Source organism: Podarcis bocagei, assembly GCF_964188305.1.
Source record: "Podarcis bocagei genome assembly, chromosome: 13".
Lineage (NCBI taxonomy): Eukaryota > Metazoa > Chordata > Lepidosauria > Squamata > Lacertidae > Podarcis > Podarcis bocagei.
The window spans coordinates 55458990-55479532 of NC_138138.1; the positions used below are offsets into that span (position 1 = coordinate 55458990).

The 20543-nt window shown below is 50.4% G+C and overlaps 1 protein-coding gene across 2 annotated transcripts; it reads left to right on the forward strand.

Moving 5' to 3' along the window:
* The first annotated feature begins 5539 nt into the window (after positions 1–5539).
* On the forward strand, positions 5540–14219 carry LOC308572273 (C-type natriuretic peptide-like). 2 transcript variants are annotated; one of them, XM_081168272.1, is made up of 3 exons: positions 5540–5738; positions 7118–7404; positions 13960–14219. In XM_081168272.1, exons 1-2 carry the CDS (start codon positions 5667–5669, stop codon positions 7400–7402), a joined length of 357 nt encoding a protein of 118 aa, XP_081024398.1. In that variant the 5' UTR covers positions 5540–5666; the 3' UTR covers positions 7403–7404; positions 13960–14219. The 2 variants fall into 2 exon arrangements, with proteins under 2 accessions (XP_081024398.1, XP_081024397.1); XM_081168271.1 differs by lacking the exon at positions 5540–5738 and adding an exon at positions 6301–6889.
* The last annotated feature ends 6324 nt before the right edge of the window (positions 14220–20543 follow it).

Below are 20543 nucleotides of genomic sequence, written 5' to 3' on the forward strand. Positions count from 1 at the left end.
TGCAGCAGCTGCTATCCAGAAGCATGTGGAGCCTGTGGAGGCAGGCTATAGCTATTGAGAGCCCTGTCTGCCATGAATTTGTCTGATCCCATGTAATAATTTGTTGTTGTTGTTTAGTTGTTTGGTCGTGTCCGACTCTTCGTGACCCCCTGGACCAGAGCACGCCAGGCCCTCCTGTCTTCCACTGCCTCCCGCAGTTTGGTCAAACTCATGCTGGCAGCTTCGAGAACACTGTCCCACCATCTCGTCCTCCGTCGTCCCCTTCTCCTTGCGCCCTCCATCTTTCCAAATATCAGGGTCTTTTCCAGGGAGTCTTCTCTTCTCCTGAGGTGGCCAAAGTCTTGGAGCCTCAGCTTCAGGATCTGTCCTTCCAGTGAGCACTCAGGGCTGATTTCCTTCAGAATGGAGAGGTTGGATCTTCTTGCAGTCCATGCGCGGCAGCAGCAGGAGGCCCCATTAGCTAAAGTGGTGCTTCAGGTTAAGAACAGTTTCAGGTTAAGTACGGACCTCCAGAACGAATTAAGAACTTAACACGAGGTACCACTGTATTATTATTGCTTCTGCCACCTCATCGCCTTGCTGCGTCTTCCACAAACAGGAAACGATATCGCTGTGCGCAACCGTGCGGCCACAACCAGCCACACTACGTCGTGGCGTTACGTGACACCAGGCACTCGTGTCCAAATATTAAAACAAGCCTGTCGGAGTGATGGAGGTTGCTTTCCCCCCTCGGTGGGTCCCACGAACCCAGACCTCTCTGTTCTCCATCAGGCAGGAAGGGAAGAAAAATGGGGACGGGGGACAGAGCGATGGGATCAATGAGGCCTTTCACCCCCAAACTCCCATTTAGGCAGAAGCCTCCTATGACGCCAACCCAGTGAAGCCTGAATGCCTTGGTTGGCAGGGGAACCACCAGGTCTGGGCCAGGAATGCCCCCTGATGCCCCCTTCTGCAAGGATCCCCATTCACCGCCACAGAGGTTGTGAAGATGCGGGGGTCAAAGTATTTATTTTTAGCCTTCAAGCGGCCACAGAGAGCTGGGGGTGGAGGCAGGGAGATGAGTTGTGTCCTCGAGACACCCTTCTGGTGCAGACCACGTCATACGCAGCCTTTCCTTTGTCTCTCCCCCCCTCTCCCCCCCCCGGTGTGACTGGAAAGTGTTTGAAATCCCAAAGGACCCTTGTTCCCAAGCCCCTTCCATGCAAGCCCACCCCCAAGCCCTGCTTGGGATATTTTGTTTTTGTTGTTGTTGTTGTTGAGTCGTTTAGTGGTGTCCGCCTCTTCGTGATCCCTGGACCAGAGCACGCCAGGCACTCCTGTCTTCCACTGCCTCCCGCAGTTTGGTCAAACTCATGCTGGTAGCTTCGAGAACACTGTCCCACCATCTCGTCCTCCGATGTCCCCTTCTCCTTGTGCCCTCCATCAGGGTCTTTTCCAGGGAGTCTTCTCTTCTCATGAGGTGGCCAAAGTCTTGGAGCCTCAGCTTCAGGATCTGCCCTTCCAGTGAGCACTCAGGGCTGATTTCCTTCAGAATGGAGAGGTTGGATCTTCCTGCAGTCCATGGGACTCTCAAGAGTCTCCTCCAGCACCAGAATTCAAAAGCATCCATTCTTCGGCGATCAGCCTTCTTTAGGGTCCAGCTCTCACTTCCATACATCACTACTGGGAAAACCAGAGCTTGAACTATACGGACCTTTGTTGGCAAGGTGGTGTCTCTGCTTTTGAAGACGCTGTCTAGGTTTGCTATCGCCTTTCTCCCAAGGAGGAGGCATCTCTTAATTTCGTGGCTGCTGTCACCATCTGCAGTGATCATGGAGCCCAAGAAAGTAAAATCTCTCACTGCCTCCATTTCTTCCCCTTCTATTTGCCAGGAGGTGATGGGCCCAGTGGGATATTACTCTGTAAAATTCACCTGTGGAACTGGCTGCCACTAGACAAGGTCAGGGCCACGGGCTTGGCAACACCCTGGGAACAGCTCTGACCAGCCGACTGAATGGAGGGTACCTGATGGGTCGCAAAGCCTTGGGGAGCTGGGGACTTCTTCCACATGGAACATGGTGGACTCTCTTTTAAACAGAGGTTGGGCAGCCATCTGTCAGAGGATTCTTCAACTGCAATTCCTGCACTGCAGGGGATTGGACTGGATGACCTTTGGAGAGTCTCTTCCAACTCTGCAATTCCATGATCTCAGAAGGTGGCGTCCTCTCCTTCATTGGAGGTGTTGTAAAGGAAAATCTGCCTTCTTCTCTTATGGGGAACACAAGAGCCCTTCTAGAGTCCTTTGCAGGTTCTCCATTAGTCAGAGAAAAGAACAGAGGCCAAGCAGAGAATATTGAGAAGCAAAGCAGCTAGTAAGCCTGATCTTTATTGATCTGTTGCAACAGGGTGCTCCCCTCACACGCAGGAGGACGGAGGAGGACCCAGAACCAAGGTGTGCCTGCCCTTATATAGACATTTTAAATTCCCTGCCCTGGAGCTCAAGACCACTCCTCCATACATGATGCACACATCACAGAAGGGGTGTAGCCCAAGACCACCCCCCACAAACATCATACCTACATCACAGAAAAGGCGGTCTACAACAGAAATCCGAGTGCCTTGTTTTTACCCTGTCTGCTAGGTTATCTGATAATGCCTTATCTGATTGCCTTTCCTGGTAGTCAGCCCATTCCTTTGAGACGGCGATTTCCCAATTCCTGAGACAATGGGAAGGTTCCCTCACCCCCTCCCTCCTTGCAGAGAAAACATTTGGTCAGTTTGGGAGTCAAAATGGTTTCAGGGCGGTCTTCCTGTGCTGCTCCAGACATGTGGTCCACATATCTATGTACGTGCTTGGTTGGTACATTTATGAACATTTATTATATATAAAAGACCTTAATTTTTTTATTTCAGAGGTTTTCAAACAGGTTAGGGTGGCCGTCGGACAGGGATTATTCAGCTGTGATTCCTCCTTTGCAGGGGGTCCCCTCCAACCCCACAGTTCTTCCATTCTGTGGGTCTTCTCCCGCAGAACCGTTGGTGAAATGTGTGAGAGCATGTGGGGCGGCGAGAGGCTGGGGGGGGGCGCGAAGAAGCTGCACCCACAGAATTCCCTCTGGGTACATGGGGTGCATGGGATGCAGATGGCGCTGTGGGTTAAACCACAGAGCCTAGGACTTGTCGATCAGAAGGTCGGCGGTTCGAATCCCTGCGACGGGGTGAGCTCCCGTTGCTCAGTCCCTGCTCCTGCCAACCTAGCAGTTCAAAAGCACACCAGTGCAAGTAGGTAAATAGGTACCGCTCCGGCGGGAAGGTAAACGCTGTTTCCATGTGCTGCTCTGGCTCGCCATAAGCGGCTTAGTCCTGCTGGCCACATGACCCGGAAGCTGTACGCCGGCTCCCTCGGCCGATAAAGTGAGATGAGCGCCGCAACCCCAGAGTCGGTCACGACTGGACCTAATGGTCAGGGGTCCCTTTACCTTTACATGGGGTGCAGGAGGCCTTTGGCGAGGGCAGTGATGCTAGCTGGGCTCACTGCTGTCCCTTGCGCGACACCCGTTGCTGGGGCACCCATCTCGTCTCCCTCAGGAATGCCCACCTGCTCAGCTAAGCCCCGATCCTAAAGTGGGGAAGCCCCCTCTTTGGCGGGGCTGAGGGGTGGCGATGTGGGCCCTGCCTCTACTGTTGCGCATGACGGCCGGACAAAGCCCCGCGTCCAAGACAGGCCCACAGCGCGCATTAACAAGCATTAAGCCTCCTTTTAATTAGCTGCCTGGGCCGCTTAATCCTGGCTGATGCGGGGCCATTAATTAAAAGGCACAATGGTAGGGGAGGAGCGCCATTCTCCCCAGCGACGTCCCGGGTGTGCGGGCTCCCGCCTCGACCCTGCGGAAAAACCTCCACTTCCCGGCTAATTGAAAACCCCACGGCTGCCGTCTTCGCAGCCGCCACTCTCTTCTTCGGAGGAGAAAGCTTGAGGCATTCAAATTTGCAAGCACTCAGGTCTACTTGTAGCTGGTTGAATGTCTGAACCCAGGACACGCTTGCCATCCTGGTAAAAAGAGGCAGGTTTGTTGCTGCAGGATCCTGTCCCGGGCCTGTTGCTGTTCAACAGCTTTATAAACAAACTTGGATGGATGAATTCATAAATAATAATAATAATTTATTATTTATACCCCAACCATCTGGCTGAGTTTCCCCAGCCACTCTGGGCGGCTTCCAATCAAGTGTTAAAAACAATACAGCATTAAATATTATAAGCTTCCCTAAACAGGGCTGCCTTCAGATGTCTTTTAAAGAGAAGATAGCTGCTTATTTCCTTCACATCTGAAGGGAGGGCGTTCCACAGGGCGGGTGCCACCACCGAGAAGGCCCTCTGCCTGGTTCCCTGTAACCTCACTTCTCGCAGGGAGGGAACCACCAGAAGGCCCTCGGAGCTGGACCTCAGTCTCCGGGCTGGACAAAGGGGGTGGAGACGCTCCTTCAGGTCTACTGGGCCTTTGAGGCCATTTAGGGCTTTCAAGGTCAGCACCAACACTTTGAATTGTGCTCGGAAACGTCCTGGGAGCCAATGCAGATCTCTCAGGACCGGTGTTATGTGGTCCCAGTCACCAGTCCAGCTGCCGCATTCTGAATTAATTGCATTTTCCGGGTCACCTTCAAAGGTAGCCCCATGTAGAGCGCATTGCAGTAGTCCAAGTGGGAGATAACCAGAGCATGTGCCACTCTGGCCAGACAGTTTGTTATTGAATGATTTTATGTTACAAAAAAACATTACAACCATACTACCACTAAATATAATTGAGAAATAAAAATTACACACATCAATATTTAGTTTATTTGTTATTTACCATCTTATTTCCTCCCAAACATTCCATGCAAAAACACACATTCCAATGCAAAATAAAATTCCAAAAACAAAATGCAGTGCAAAACAAAATTCCAAAAACACACATTCCATGCAAAAACACATATGTACAGACACACACACACAAAATGATAACAATGAAAGTAAATACTTTCCCCCCTTTGATCTTACAAAATATTTTCTTCAATTTTGACTTCCTGTCAAGTCCCTTTGCATACATTTTATCTTACAATCAAATGCGCTCAAAACAATAAACCTTTCTCTATAAAATTTCCAATACGTTCTTCGACTGCATAGGCCTTTGCAGGGGTTCAACAGCTGTGGAGGAATTCGCGGCCGCCTTTCCGTTTGCGGCTTGTTGCCTGCCTGAAAATCCTGCAAAAATCGCACCTGCTCCTCTGCTCAATTTGCGCCCCCTACAGGGGAAAGACCCCCTACCCAGATCCCCGTCTCCCTTCACCTCCCCACCCTACCTCCTGTCCTCCATCCCAGAATAACTCGAAGGAGGAGAATGGCAGGGCCCCTGGGTGACTTTTGCCGGTCTCTGGGGAAACCTCCCTGGAGAGCAGCAAGAATCAGCCAGGCCTTTTCTCAAACCCCTGGGAGGCAGAGGGGAGAGGGAGAGGGAGGAGGAGGTTTCCTTGGCAACCCCAGGTTTCCCCTTGGGATGATGGATTTCGCGGGAAGGGGGGGCTTACGGGATGACGGAGGTGTTGGGAAGAGGCTGTGGTGGGGGGGGGGGGAGAGCAAGCTGTTGGTTGGGGGTGTAGTGAGAACCTCCAGGCCTTCATAAGCCGAACTGTTGGCAGATTCGGAACAGATGAAAGAAAGCCCTTCCAGCGCATTTTCGACCTGTGGAACTCCCTCCCACAAGATGGTCAAACCCCTAAAGGTAAAGGGACCCTGTGACAGGGTGAGCTCCCGTTGCTCGGTCCCTGCTCCTGCCAACCTAGCAGTCCGAAAGCACCTCAAAGTGCAAGTAGATAAATAGGTACCGCTCTGGCGGGAAGGTAAACGGCGTTTCCATGCGCTGCTCTGGTTCACCAGAAGCGGCTTAGTCCTGCTGGTCACATGACATGGAAGCTGTACGCCGGCTCCCTCGGCCAATAAAGCGAGATGAGCACCGCACGGAAACACCGTTTACCTTCCTGCCGGAGCGGTACCTATTTATCTACTTGCACTTTGACGTGCTTTCGAACTGCTAGGTTGGCAGGAGCAGGGGCTCACCCCGTCGCGGGGATTCGAACCGCCGACCTTCTGATCAGCAAGTCCTAGGCTCTCTGGTTTAACCCACAGCGCCACCCGCATCCCTGTTATCGGTCTATATTCCTTTACAAATATTGTTCAACAATAGTCCTAATATACATTTTTAATTCATTTTGATGTTGTTATCCAATAAATTTCTTGTGTTTTTCCGTTATGGGGTTTATTTCCTCTTCTGTGTTTCCAGACAACCCTGTCTCACAGGGGGTTGGGCTGGATGACCTCTGGGGTGCCTTCGACCCTTCCATGATTCTAACCCTTTGCTGCTTCTCTACCCATCCAGGCCGCCCTTCCTTCCTTCCTTCCTTCCTTCCTTCCTTCCTTCCTTCCTTCCTTCCTTCCTTCCTTCCTTCCCACCAGCCAGCCAGCCAGCCCCCACTCCCTGCCCTTTCTCCACCTCCCCCCCTTCCCGTAACCCGTCCCCTGGGCAACACATGCCTTTCACTGGGGGACAAAAGCCCCCCTCCAGTCCCCATCCCAGGAGGACACCCCCCTGGCTCCCTCGGCCTTGCCAGCAGGGGGTGGCCCCTGTTGCCCGGGGAGATGGGGTGGGTGGTCCGAGCACCCCTATAAGAACAGCAGCCGGGGAGACAGGCAAGCCAGACGCACCCAAACCATCCTTCCGCTCGCCCCTGGGGGGTCAAGGCAGCCCACCCGTCCGACATCCCAAAGGAGAAACTCGCTGGCTTGTTTTGGGGGGGAAGGATGAAGCTCTTGCCTGCCTCCCTCTTCCTCTTCCTCCTGCCCCTGGCCTCCCAGACCCCTGTCCACTCAACCCAGGTAAGTAGAGGACCCCAGGAGAACCCCACTTCTGTCTCAGACCCCCCCTTCTCTGTTGAAGACCCCACATCTTCGAAAGCATTCCAATGCACCAATTTTTTTGCAGAGATCTGAATTGCTGGTGGGTACGAATTTTGGGAGCGGGGCACAGGCTCCTACTTATGGGGTGAGTGTTTTTTTTGGGGGGGGGGGTTAAATTTCTCCCCTCTTGTCTCCTTCCCTCTTCAGTCCTTGCTGGAGATACTTGGGGAAGACCTGGCCACCTTGCTGTCGGCCAACGAAGGGGACCACCACCCGCCGCCGCTCTCCCAGCTCCTACGCGGCCAGCACCCCCTCCACGATGCCCCCGGCCCCCCAGCCCCCTCCTCAGGGGAGCGCGCCTTTGTCCACTTCCTGAAAGACTTTGTGAGCACCCAGAAGAAGTTCCGGGGGCGAGCCAAGAAGCTGGCCCAGCAAGGGTGCTTTGGCGTCAAGCTCGACCGGATCGGGACCCTCAGCGGCCTTGGGTGTTAACGGTAAGCCTGGGCGTGGAGTCGTTGAGGAAAGGGGGTTGGGGAGAGGCAATGGGCAGGGTCTGCATCTCAGAAGCCCCCTCTCTCGGCACCTCCAGGTGTTGGACTGGGGTTAACATGCCTACACAAGTGAGGGCAACCAAAATGGTCCAAGGCCTGGAAACGATGCCTTATGAGGAAGGGCTAAGGGAGCTGGGCATGTTTAGCCTGGAGAAGAGGAGGTTAAGGGGTGATATGATAGCCATGTTCAAATATATAAAAGGATGTCACATAGAGGAGGGAGAAAGGTTGTTTTCTGCTGCTCCAGAGAAGCGGACACGGAGCAATGGATCCAAACTACAAGAAAGAAGATTCCACCTAAACATTAGGAAGAACTTCCTGACAGTAAGAGCTGTTCGACAGTGGGATTTGCTGCCAAGGAGTGTGGTGGAGTCTCCTACTTTGGAGGTCTTTAAGCAGAGGCTTGACAACCATATGTCAGGAGTGCTCTGATGGTGTTTCCTGCTTGGCAGGGGGTTGGACTCGATGGCCCTTGGGGTCTCTTCCAACTCTATGATTCTAGTCCCTGTGAGGTTGTCCACCAGATGTCAAAGAGAAAAACGACGACCAGAATTTTAGAAGACATCTGAAGGCAGCCCTGGTTAGGGAAGCTTTTAATGTTTAATAGACTATTGTATTTTAATATTCTGCTGGAAGCTGCCCAGAGTGGCTGGGGAGATCTAGCCAGATGGGCGGGGTATAAATAAATTATTATTGTTGTTGTTGTTATTATTATTATTATTATTATTATTATTATTATTATTATTATTATCCTGCGCTGATCATGTTCAAAGCAGCAGGATCTGCTGAGCCTTCCCTGGGCACCCAGGAGGCGTTGGAAGAAGAATCCCTTTTGGATCGATTCCAAATTTTCATGGAATCCAGGCACAGAATCATGGATTTGTTGAGTGGGAAGGGAGCCCAAGGGTCATCTAGTCCAACCCACAGCAAAGCAGGAATCCTGCCCATGCGAAGCACATTGCTTCCTCCAAATCAGTGGTTCTCAACCCATGGGTCCCCAGATGTTGTTGGACTACAACTCCCATCACCCCTGAGCTCTGGCCTTGCTAGCTAGAGGTGATGGGAGTTGTAGTCCAACAACATCTGGGGACCCACAGGTTGAGAACCGCTGCTCCAAATAATCCTGGCAATGGTAGTTTTGCCCCTTGCAAGCTACAACTCCTAGCACCCCTAACAAACTACAGCTCCCAGCGTGGTGTAGTGGTTGAGAGCGGTGGACTCGTAATCTGGGGAACCGGGTTCGCGTCTCCGCTCCTCCCAGTGGTGTAGCGTGGGGGGTGCAGGGGGGGCCGGCCGCACCGGGCGCAACACCTGGGGGTTAGGGTTAGGGGGCGCAAATCCACGGGTTAGGGGGCGCAAATTACTTGCCTTGCCCTGGGTGCTGACAACCCACGCTACGCCACTGGCTCCTCCACATGCAGCTGCTGGGTGACCTTGGGCCAGTCACACTTCTCTGAAGTCTCTCAGCCCCACTCACCTTGCAGGGTGTTTGTTGTGGGGGAGGAAGGGAAAGGAGAATGTCAGCCGCTTTGAGACTCCTTCGGGTAGTGATAAAACGGGATATCAAACCCAAACTCCTCTTCTTCTTCGTCTTCTTCTTCTTCCCAGGATTCTTGCATTGGGGAGCGGAATGTGTTTTAGATAAGGTTAATCTTCTTCTTCTTATTATTAATAATAATAAGACTTGGCTTTAAGAACCAAGCACAACAATACAAGCACAACATGTAGGCTAATAGTTAGTAGAGAATATATAATAGAATGATGATATCATTCAAATTACAGTGGTACCTCGGGTTAAGTACTTAATTCGTTCCGGAAGCCCGTTCTTAACCTGAAGCACCACTTTAGCTAATGGGGCCTCCTGCTGCTGCGCCGCCGCCGGAGGACGATTTCTGTTCTCGTCCTGAAGCAAAGTTCTTAACCTGAAGCACTATTTCTGGGTTAGCGGAGTCTGTAACCTGAAGCGTATGTAACCTGAAGCGTATGTAACCCGAGGTACCACTGTATAGGAATAAGCCAATCCAAGTTCATATGTACAGTGTAACAGAGTGGTGGAGACTGATGAAGACTATTACGAAACAGTGGCGTCATTCTGGAGACACTGTCCTTTTGAGGTTTTTGAGGTGTCTTCCGTTGAAACTTTTGAAAGACTATTGAGAGACTTTACTTTGGAAGCTTTTTAGACGACTTCTGCTGGAACTATTGTAAGACTGTCCTTAGATATCTAACTCTGTTATGTTGTACATATGAACTTTGATTGGCTTATTCCTAGTGTTGTGTTTGTATTGCTGTGATTAAATATGCTTTAAACAGAATCCTATTGCTGACCATGTCTCTGGACAGCCGACGAACAGAATTATTTGCCTCTGGTAAAGGTAAAGGGACCCCTGACCATTAGGTCCATCCAGTCATGACCGACTCTGGCGTTGTGGCGCTCATCTCGCTTTACTGGCCGAGGGAGCCGGCGTACAGCTTCTGGGTCATGTGGCCCAGCAGGACTAAGCAGTTTCTGGTGAACCAGAGCAGCGCACGGAAACGCTGTTCACCTTCCCACCGGAGTGGTACCTATTTATCTACTTGCACTTTGCCGTGCTTTCGAACTGCTAGGTTGGCAGGAGCAGGGACTGAGCAACGGGAGCTCACCCCGTCGTGGGGATTCGAACCGCCAACCTTCTGATCGGCAAGCCCTAGGCTCTGTGGTTTAACCCACAGCGTCCCCTTCTTTGTCTCTGAACAGCCGACAAATACCCTTTCCCCACCACATGTCCCCCTCTGGCAACTGTTACCTACAGGTAGACTGCCTCTGGGCTTGGAGGTAAAATTTAGCTACAATCTGTAGACCTTTCACACCTCCTCCTCCTCCATAAATTTATCAAATGCCCTTTTAACGCCTTGAGAGTTTGAGACTGTGGGTTCCTTACATTAACTATGTCACATAGGAATATGCACTTCCTTTTCGACAACTGTTGCTTGTCCCCATCCAATTCAGGAAGGTGATTCAACAGGATGCGTGTCTGGCAGGTGGCATTCCTTCACCTGGGACCACTCCTGCCTTCAGATCTCCCATCCGCAGTCAGTCTTTGCCTTTAGCTGCAACACAGGGGGTTGGACTGGATGACCCTTGGGGTCCCTTCCAACTCTATGACTCAATAATAATAATAATAATAAGGCAGAAATGACTGGCAGAATCCGAGACCAGGGAGAAGAAATGGTGGAGGAAGACTGGAAGAAATTTAAAGACTATCTGCAGAAATACTGTAAAATTAATGAATGTTAAAATGATGTTGGACTGAAAAGAAGTGGTTTTGGTAATAAGGTTAATAAGAATAGGTAAATATAGATAGTTATACGGATGAAAATGTATAGTTATAATAGGTTAAGTATAGAGCAAAGTCAAATGAAAGAGGGTAAGGATTTGCTGAAAAGACTTGGAAAACGGGAATACAAAAGGGGAGGTGTGAGGAGGTCAAGGAAATAAGCAAATGAGATCAAAGATGCTGAAAAATGGATTTATCCTTTTTTAAAAAAATAATTCTTCTTTTTCCTATTTTCTTTTTTCCTTCTTTCTAGGTTGCCTTTTTGTCAACTTTCTTGTTAGCTTGTGTTTGTTAGTTTTTGTTAGTTTTTTCTTTATGTGTAATTTTTTGTATAATCTCAATAAATATTCTTTAAAGTAATAATAATAATAATAATAATAATAATAATAATAATAATAATAATAAATTTTATTTATAGCCCACCCTTCCCAGTTCAAAAACCGGGCTCAGGGCAGCTAGCAACAAATTTAAAACACTTAATTATAAAAGCAGCATAAAATACAGTATAAAAACATGAATAACAATAAAATTCAAAAATCAATTTAGGGGAAATAGCTGGCTGAATTGGTCCTCTTTGGGCCAGCGAGGCGGCCAGGGGAGAATTAGCTGTGGGGTCTCAGAGTGGGTGATCTTCATAAAAAGGGGAGGGAAGAGAAGGGAAAATAAAAGATCAGGCTGAATTCAAATTAAAGACCAGGTGGAATAGCTCTGCCTTACAGGCCCTGCGGAAGGAGGTTAAATCCTGCAGGGCCCTGGTCTCCTGGGACAGAGCATTCCACCAGGTCGGAGCCACCACTGAGAAGGCCCTGGTGGAGGATAGTCTGGCTTCCTTAGGGCCCGGGACCTCTAAACTATGGTTATTCATGGACCTTAAGGTCCTCTGCGGGGCAGACCAGGGGAGGCGGTCCCGTAGATACAAGGGTTTTGGCAATGGGAACTTGCCAGGGAAAAGGCAGGGGTCTGAGGGTTCGGGAATGGAGGATCACAGGTGGACAGAACTTTCCAGATGTATGTCAAATTTGGAAAGGCTAGAAATTATGGCGGCAGCTGTTTCCAGCTCCTTTCCTAGCATAGAATTCGCATTTTTCACAGCTGCTGCACACTGGGTTGACATCTTAAAAGGGCTATCCACTAGGACTCCCAGGTCTCGTTCCTGGTTCACCTCCAGTTCAGACCCCACGAGCCTATATTTGAAATCTGCATCACTTTACTCTTGTTTAGGTTGGATTGCACCTGTCAGGGAATAAGAGGGGAGGTCCTCTTACTGCGGGACTTGACATCTTTCTGCAGGGCCTGCAAGACAGAGCTGTTCCGCCTGGCCTTTGGCTTGGACTCGCTCTGACCCTTATGTTTCCCTCCCCTTATGGTCTTGATCTATGGGCTGCTTTTAAAATGAGGCTGCATTTTAAATTGTATTTTAACCCAGTATTTTAAATTGGCTTTTTCCCCTTTCCCTTTCCTCCCCCTATTATGTTTTTATTGTAAATTTACTGGTGTTAGCCGCCCTGCGCCCGGCTCTGGCCGGGGAGGGCGGGGTATAAATAAAAATATTTATTATTATTATTATTATTATTATTATTATTATTATTATTATTATTAAACCAGTTGCTGGTTAAAGAGCAGGAAACAGAGTAGGGATAAATAAATGTCCCAGAAGAACCCTGTTGGATCAGGCATGTGATTTAAAAGATGGGATATGCTCCCCTGAGCTGTACTGAGTGCCACCACGTCGGGTAGTTCGTAAAAATTCGACAAATCCATTGACGAGGAGGCTATCCAGAATGCGGCAGCCAGACTGGTGACTGGGAGCGGCCGCTGGGACCACATAACACTGGTCCTGAAAGACCTAGACTGGCTCCCAGGACGTTTCCGAGCACAATTCAAAGGGTTGGTGCTGACCTTGAAAGCCCTAAATGGCCACAAAGGCCCAGTATATCTGAAGGAGCATCTCCACCCCCATTGTTCAGCCCAGACACTGAGGTCCAGCGCCGAGGGCCTTCTGGCGGTTCCCTCCCTGCGAGAAGCAAAGCTACAGGGAACCAGGCACAGGGCCTTCTTGGTGGTGGCTCCCGCCCTGTGGAACGCCCTCCCACCAGATGTCAAAGAGAACAATTACCACCAGACTTTTAGAAGACATCTGAAGGCAGCCCTGTTTAGGGAAGCTTTTAATGTTTAATAGGTTATTGAATTTTAGTGTTCTGTTGGAAGCTGCCCAGACTGGCTGGGAAAACCCAGCCAGCTGGGCGGGGTATAAATAAATTATTATTATTATTATTATTATTATTATTATTATTATTATTATTATCATCATCATTATCATTATCATCATCATCATCATCATCATCTTCATCATCAGCTGCTATATGCTCTTTCCAGGGCTAGAAGCAGCAGACCTGCTGTTAAACTACGGAACTCCCTGCCACAGGAGGCTTTAAAAGAGAATTGGGGAAATTCTTGGAGGAGAGGGTTGCAGTTGGCTACTAGCCATGCCTTCATGGTCAGAGGCAGAGCAATGGGTAGATTTACAGAGAGGGCTATTGATGGCTGCTAACCATGACATAACGCTTCTGAATGCCAATTGCTGGAAACCAGGGAGTAGGGGGAGAGCTGCTCTCGCACTCGGACCCTGCTTGTGGGTTTGGCTTTGGGCCACCTGTTTGGGCATGGCAAGAACCAGGATCCAAACGCTGACAGAATATACCGAATTAGACGGTCTATCGGGAAAAAATAAAGAATGAATAAAACCAGGAATTTGCTTCAAAATGGGAGTTTTTCAAAGAATATCTGAAATATAAATATAGTAGTTCAAAGTCTGCTGCAGCATTCGAGGAACTTCAGTAATAGTTGCAAGGCAGATCTAAGAATTAAGATATATTAAGAAAAAGTTACGATAAAAGCGTGCATTGACAATAAGTAATATGATATCGAAATATGGAATAGACGGGAAGTTGGGTCTGTAGTGTGAAGACCAATTTATGTTTTATTGTTTGTTAAGAAAATTCTGTACCTATAGTTATCCCTGTGTATAATTTGGTATTTGTGTTTTCTCTTTTTTTGCTGTATCAATAATTTTTTTTAAAAAAAGAGAGAGAACCAGGATTTTGATGGGCCAAGATGGGTCACGATTGCCTTGATCCAGCGAGCCTCTTCTGATGGCCTCATTCTGCTTCTTCTCTTGCAGGTGCCACCCCTCTGACGAAGCCCCCCAGGGGCCGAAGGACTCTGCACAGACAAAAGCGCCCGCCGGGTGCTTGCAAATAAATCTCCGTACCTGCACCCCCTCCAGGCGATCTGCCCCGCTTCAGACCAAAAAAGACAAAAGCCCCTCCCCTCCCCTGACCCCCACGGACTTACTCCAAACACCAAGCGTCTCAACGTGCCATTTGTAACTGATTGGAACCTGTCTTAAATTTTTGCAAAAATAAAATTGTTTCTGTTTGACTCCCCCACCCCACCCCACCCAACCTCGCTGCAAAATTCATCCGGGTTTGCGGAACGTCGAGCCGTGCAAAGCGTATTTTCGATTTGGGTAGAGAAAAAAGACGCCTCTCTGCGTGTAAGGAGCATGTTGTCCTTGCCACTTGGTGAGCCAAGGCAGCTCTGGGATCAGGAGGGAAGAGCTAACAAATGTTTTTTTGCAAGGCAGGCCCGTCAGCGCTCACTTTCAGGGCAGGTAGCAGGAAATCCTTCTTCAGTTCACCTGCGGAACTCCCTGCCACTGGAGGCAGTGATTGCTTCCGTCTCGGATGGCTTTAAAAGAGGATGGGACAGACCAGGTGGAGGTGAGGGCTATTGAGGGCCGCGAGCCATGTTGGCTACGCCCTGCTGGAAATCACAACAGTGGCTCTTGCGCTCTTGTCCTGCTTACGGGTTTCCCATCTGGCCTGCAGGGGGTGAGAATACGTACACACAGCCTTGGAAGTAGTGTTTCAGAGACGGGAGGCTGGCGTGAGAAACAGGTTTCTGGGTCTGAGGCCTGAGAGCCCTGAGTGCAAATTAAGCCATGGCATGATAGGTTAAGGCATGGGTAGGCAAACTAAGGCCCGGGGGCCGGATCCGGCCCAATTGCCTTCTCAATCCGGCCCATGGACGGTCCAGGAATCAGCATGTTTTTACATGAGTAGAATGTGCTTTTATTTAAAATGCATCTCTGGGTTATTCGTGGGGCATAGGAATTAGTTCATTCGGCCCCCCACAAGATCTGAGGGACAGTGGACCGGCCCCCTGCTGAAAAAGCTTGCTGACCCCTGGGTTAAGGTCTCCAGCGAACATGTATTAACGGCAAGCACTTTCCACACGGGACGCGGGTGGTGCTGTGGGTTAAACCACAGAGCCTAGGGCTTGCTGATCAGAAGGTCTGCGGTTCGAATCCCCGCGACGGGGTGAGCTCCCATTGCTCGGTCCCTGCTCCTGCCAATCTAGCAGTTCGAAAGCACATCAAAGTGCAAGTAGATAAATAGGCACCACTCCGGCGGGAAGGTAAACAGCATTTCCGTGCGCTGCTCTGGTTCGCCAGAAGCGGCTTAGTCCTGCTGGCCACATGACCCGGAAGCTGTACGCCGGCTCCCTCGGCCAGTAAAGCGAAATGAGCGCCGCAACCCCAGAGTCAGCCACGACTGGACCTAACGGTCAGGGATCCCTTTACCTTTACTTTCCACAAAGGTTTACAGATTTCCAGGGGCGGCACAGCTCAGCGAGGCCACACGGGGTCGCTGTTCCTCTGCGAAACCTGTGGCCTCGCTTCTCTTGACCTGGGTTTTGTGGAGGGTTGCAGTTTGTTTTTCCTACGACAGTAGAGAGGGGGAAACAACAGCACACCCTCTCTACCCAGCTGCCTCTTTGCAAAACACTTCAGAAAGGAGTCTGAAGGTTACCCCAAACTGCATGTGTGAAAGGAGCCCTGTGCGCAACGCGGACACTTCTACTCAGCAAGGGGCACCATATCGAACCCAGGAGAAATTTGCACTGGGTGGACCGGTTTTTGTGGCAGCTGCATTCTGCGTGGGCCTTTGAGAAGAACCGGGAGTCTTCGCAAAATGAGCCATGCGATAATATAGTCATGATTGCCAGAGCCAAATGGATGATCCCAGGAAGTTCCACTTGGGGATTAATTTGAATGGAAAGCATAACAGAAATGCGATTGATAGCTTTCATTCCTGCACTGCAGGAGATTGGACTAGATGCCCCTTTGCGTCTCTTCCAATGCCACAATTCTTGTTTAGTCGTTTAGTGTGTCCGACTCTTCGTGACCCCCTGGACCAGAGCACGCCAGGCACTCCTGTCTTCCACTGCCTCCCGCAGTTTGGTCAAACTCATGCTGGTCGCTTTGAGAACACTGTCCCACCATCTCGTCCTCTGTCGTCTCCTTCTCCTTGTGCCCTCCATCTTTCCCAACATCAGGGTCTTTTCCAGAGAGTCTTCTCTTCTCATGAGGTGGCCAAAGTCTTGGAGCCTCAGCTTCAGGATCTGTCCTTCCAGTGAGCACTCAGGGCTGATTTCCTTCAGAATGGAGAGGTTTGATCTTCTTGCAGTCCATGGGACTCTCCAGAGTCTCCTCCAGCACCAGAATTCAAAAGCATCCATTCTTCGGCCACAATTCTAGGATTCCATAAATCTGCAGAGCCACACACAGTCCCTGCTCCTGCCTTGCAAGTTATCGTAAGGATTGGAAGTAAATTATAGACGGGAAGTGCTTGGCCGTGTTGTCCTAGACGCCAGCAAATCATAGACAAGTGGTAGGGACCCCAAGGGTCATCCAGCCCAACTCGCTGCAATGCCAAAATCTTTCGCCCAATGTGGAGCTTGAATCCACAACCCTGAGATTCTCGTGCTCTACTGATTGAAATTAGGTAAAAGGGACCCCTGACCATTAGGTCCAGTCATGGCCGACTCTGGGGTTGCGGCGCTCATCTCGCTTTACTGGCCGAGGGAGCCGGCGTACAGCTGCAAGGTCATGTGGCCAGCAGAACTAAGCCACTTCTGGCAAACCAGAGCAGCGCACGGAAACGCCGTTTACCTTCCCGCCAGAGCGGTACCTATTTATCTACTTGCACTTTGACGTGCTTTCGCACTGCTAGGTTGGCAGGAGCAGGGACCGAGCAACGGGAGCTCACCCCGGGATTCGAACTGCCAACCTTCTGATCAGCAAGCCCTAGGCTCTGTGGTTTAACCCTCAGTGCCACCCGCGTCCCCCACTGTACTTAGCTGGCCAGTGAAGTACCTTCATTTACATGTCCAAAGAGCAGGCTCTGCTGTAATAGAGACAAATGGATAGGCCTTTCCCTGCCTCTCCTGGCCATATCGTCCTAGGATGGAGAGCAACAGGGCAAATGGATGCTGTGTGTGTGCCACTTTTGGCTGACTCAGCTGGAAACACAGAGGGTTTGTCTGGAGACACAGAGAGTTTAGGGCTGCCCTGGGAACCTAACAGGGAGGCAAGGTCTATTGGGGTGTTAAATGCTGTGAGTCGCTCCATCCTATGATCAGGTTGTAAAGATAAAGGGACCCCTGACCATTAGGTCCAGTGGCGGACGACTCTGGGGTTGCGGCACTCGTCTCGCTTTACTGCCCGAGGGAGCCGGCGTACAGCTTCTGGGTCACGTGGCCAGCATGACTAAGCTGCTTCTGGCGAACCAGAGCAGCGCACGGAAACGCCGTTTACCTTCCCGCCAGAGTGGTGCCTATTTATCTACTTGCACTTTGACGTGCTTTCAAACTGCTAGGTTGGCAGGAGCAGGAACTGAGCAACGGGAGCTCACCCCGTCGCGGGGATTCGAACCGCCGACCTTCTGATTGGCAAGTTCTAGGCTCTGTGGTTTAACCCACAGTGCCACCCACGTCCCTGAAATTACTCGGAAGCAAATGCTTAAGTTCAGAAGGGTTTGCCTTTAGGGTAACCGGATAGAGGATCACTGCCTTAAAGCGCAGGTAGGCAAACAAAGGCCCGGGGGGCAAATCCGGCCCAATCGCCTTCTAAATTGTGTTTTCACATGAGTAGAATGTGTCCTTTTATTTAAAATGCATCTCTGGGTTATTCGTGGGCCATAGGAATTCGTTCATCCCCCCCAAAAAATATCATCTGGCCCCCCCACAAGGTCTGAGGGACAGTGGACCGGCCCCTTGCTGAAAAAAATTGCTGACCCCTGCCTTAAAATCTCATTGTTATTGCTGGCTGCCCCACGCCCCTATTTAAGAGACCTCTGGGAACTGTAGTTTTGTGAACCTGCTGGTAACCTGTGCTCCCAACCCCAGCAAAAAAAGGCAAAAAACCCGGGTGCAAGGTTTTCAAATCCATTTGCAGAATGCACATTCTGGCTTAAACTGGGTTGGGCTGCAGGCATAGGCCTTAGTGGACGCTAAAACCTTCCAATATTATTTTTAAAGGGTCCCTCTGGACTACATTTTCCAGAAGGAATGTGGCCGCATTTGGATTCGGAGTTCCCGAATTTGCACAAGCCTCACGTCTCTGCCACATTTCAGATCTGCCTCCCTCTTGGGTTCGGCTTCCGGGACACCCCCCTAGCCCCCCAAAAAAGCAGTTTTAGGTCCTTCCAGTGAGAGCCAGCTGCATGGGATCAACATGGGCTTGGCCGGCGGAACGCCGATAAATCAAGAGAGCCATTAACCCCCATTGTGTCTCTGCACAAGGAATCTGACCTGTGGCTTCCCTTCCCTGGAAAAAAGGAGTCTTCTCAATGGATTTCTGCCCAGTCAGTTTCCTTCCATGCTTCCTGCTATTTTGGGTGGGGAACATTCTCCCTTTTCCTTTACTTTGCTCTCTCCCTGCTCTGGAGCGGTGCGAAGGATCCAGGAACTCTGGGTCCAGCTTGGACAGAGAGTTCCAAAAATCGTAGAACTGGAGGGGTCCCTGAGGGTCATCTAGACCAACCCCGCACAAGGCCGCAATCTCAACTACTAGGCTGAGACCCTCCCTGCCCGCAGACTGTCTTGCCAGAGTGGCGCATGCTCTAGTTGTCTCCCGCTTGGACTACTGCCATGCGCTCTACATGGGGCTACCTTTGAAGGTGACTCGGAAACTACAACTAATCCAGAATGCGGCAGCTAGACTGGTGACTGGGAGCGGCCGCCAAGACCACATAACACCGGTCCTGAAAGACCTACATTGGTTCCCAGTACGTTTCCAAACACAATTCAAAGTGTTGGTGCTGACCTTTAAAGCCCAAAACGGCCTCAAAGGCCCAGTAGACCTGAAGGAGCGTCGCCACCCCCATCACTCAACTGAGGTCAGCTCCGAGGGCCTTCTGGCGGTTCCCTCCCTGCGAGAAGCCAAGTTACAGGGAACCAGGCAGAGGGCCTTCTTGGTAGTGGCGCCTGCCCAGTGGAACGCCCTCCCACCAGATGTCAAAGAGATAAACAACTACCTGACGTTCAGAAGACATCTTAAGGCAGCCCTGTTTAGGGAAGCTTTTAAAATTACCGCTGTATTGTTTTTAACACTTTAAACTATACGGACCTTTGTTGGGAAGGTGATGTCTCTGCTTTTTAAGATGCTGTCTAGGTTTGCCATCGCCTTTCTCCCAAGAAGCAGGCGTCTTTTAATTTCGTGACTGCTGTCACCTGGAGCAGGAACCGGCAAGCCACTCCAGTATCCCTGCCAAGAAAACTCCATGGACAAAGGCAACAGGCTATAGAAGAGGTCTAGACAAATCCACGGAGGAGGAGAGGCCTAGCGATGGCTCCACGGTCAGAGGTAACAATGCTTCAGGGTAACAATTTCCAGAAACCACAGGAGGGGAGACGGTCACTCTCGCACTCAGATCCCGCTTGTGGGATTCCCTATTATTTTTGTGTTTTCAGATTATACACCATCCTGTGGTGCCTGGGTGAAGGGAGGTATAGAAATCAAATAATATGTATCTCTCTATATGAGTGAGAGATTTTACTTTCTTGGGCTCCATGATCACTGCAGATGGTGACAGCAAAAATGAAATTAAAAGACGCCTGCTTCTTGGGAGAAAAGCAATGACAAACCTAGACAGCATCCTAAAAAGCAGAGACATCACCTTGCCAACAAAGGTCCGTATAGTTAAAGCTCTGGTTTTCCCAGTAGTGATGTATGGAAGTGAGAGCTGGACCATCAAGAAGGCTGATCGCCGAAGAATGGATGCTTTTGAATTCTGGTGCTGGAGGAGACTCTTGAGAGTCCCATGGACTGCAATAAGATCAAACCACTCCATTCTGAAGGAAATCAGCCCTGAGTGCTCACTGGAAGGACAGATCCTGAAGCTGAGGCTCCAAGACTTTGGCCACCTCATGAGAAGAGAAGACTCCCTGGAAAAGACCCTGATGTTGGGAAAGATGGAGGGCACAAGGAGAAGGAGGGGAGGACGGAGGACAAGATGGTGGGACAGTGTTCTCGAAGCTATGAACATGAGCTGGACCAAACTGGAGGAGGCAGTGGAAGACAGGAGTGCCTGGTGTGCTCTGGTCCAGGGGGTCATGAAGAGGCGGACACGACTAAACAACAAAAATCTCTATATAACTCTGCTTGGCCACTGTGAAAGGCAGGCTTTTGCTAGGTTCCAGCAGATATTCAGATAGACTGCCCTTCCACATGGCAGTTCGATTTAGCCAGTCTTCCCCAACCTGGTGCCCTGTGGACTCCCAACGCCCCAAACCAGAACTAATAATGTGTCGCTTCCATGGGGTGGCTTGGGATGAGACTTTTCTCTTTCTGACGATCATAACGAGGGTTGAGGATCGGATCCAGCCCCATAACCTGGGCAGACCGCGAAGGGCTTTTAA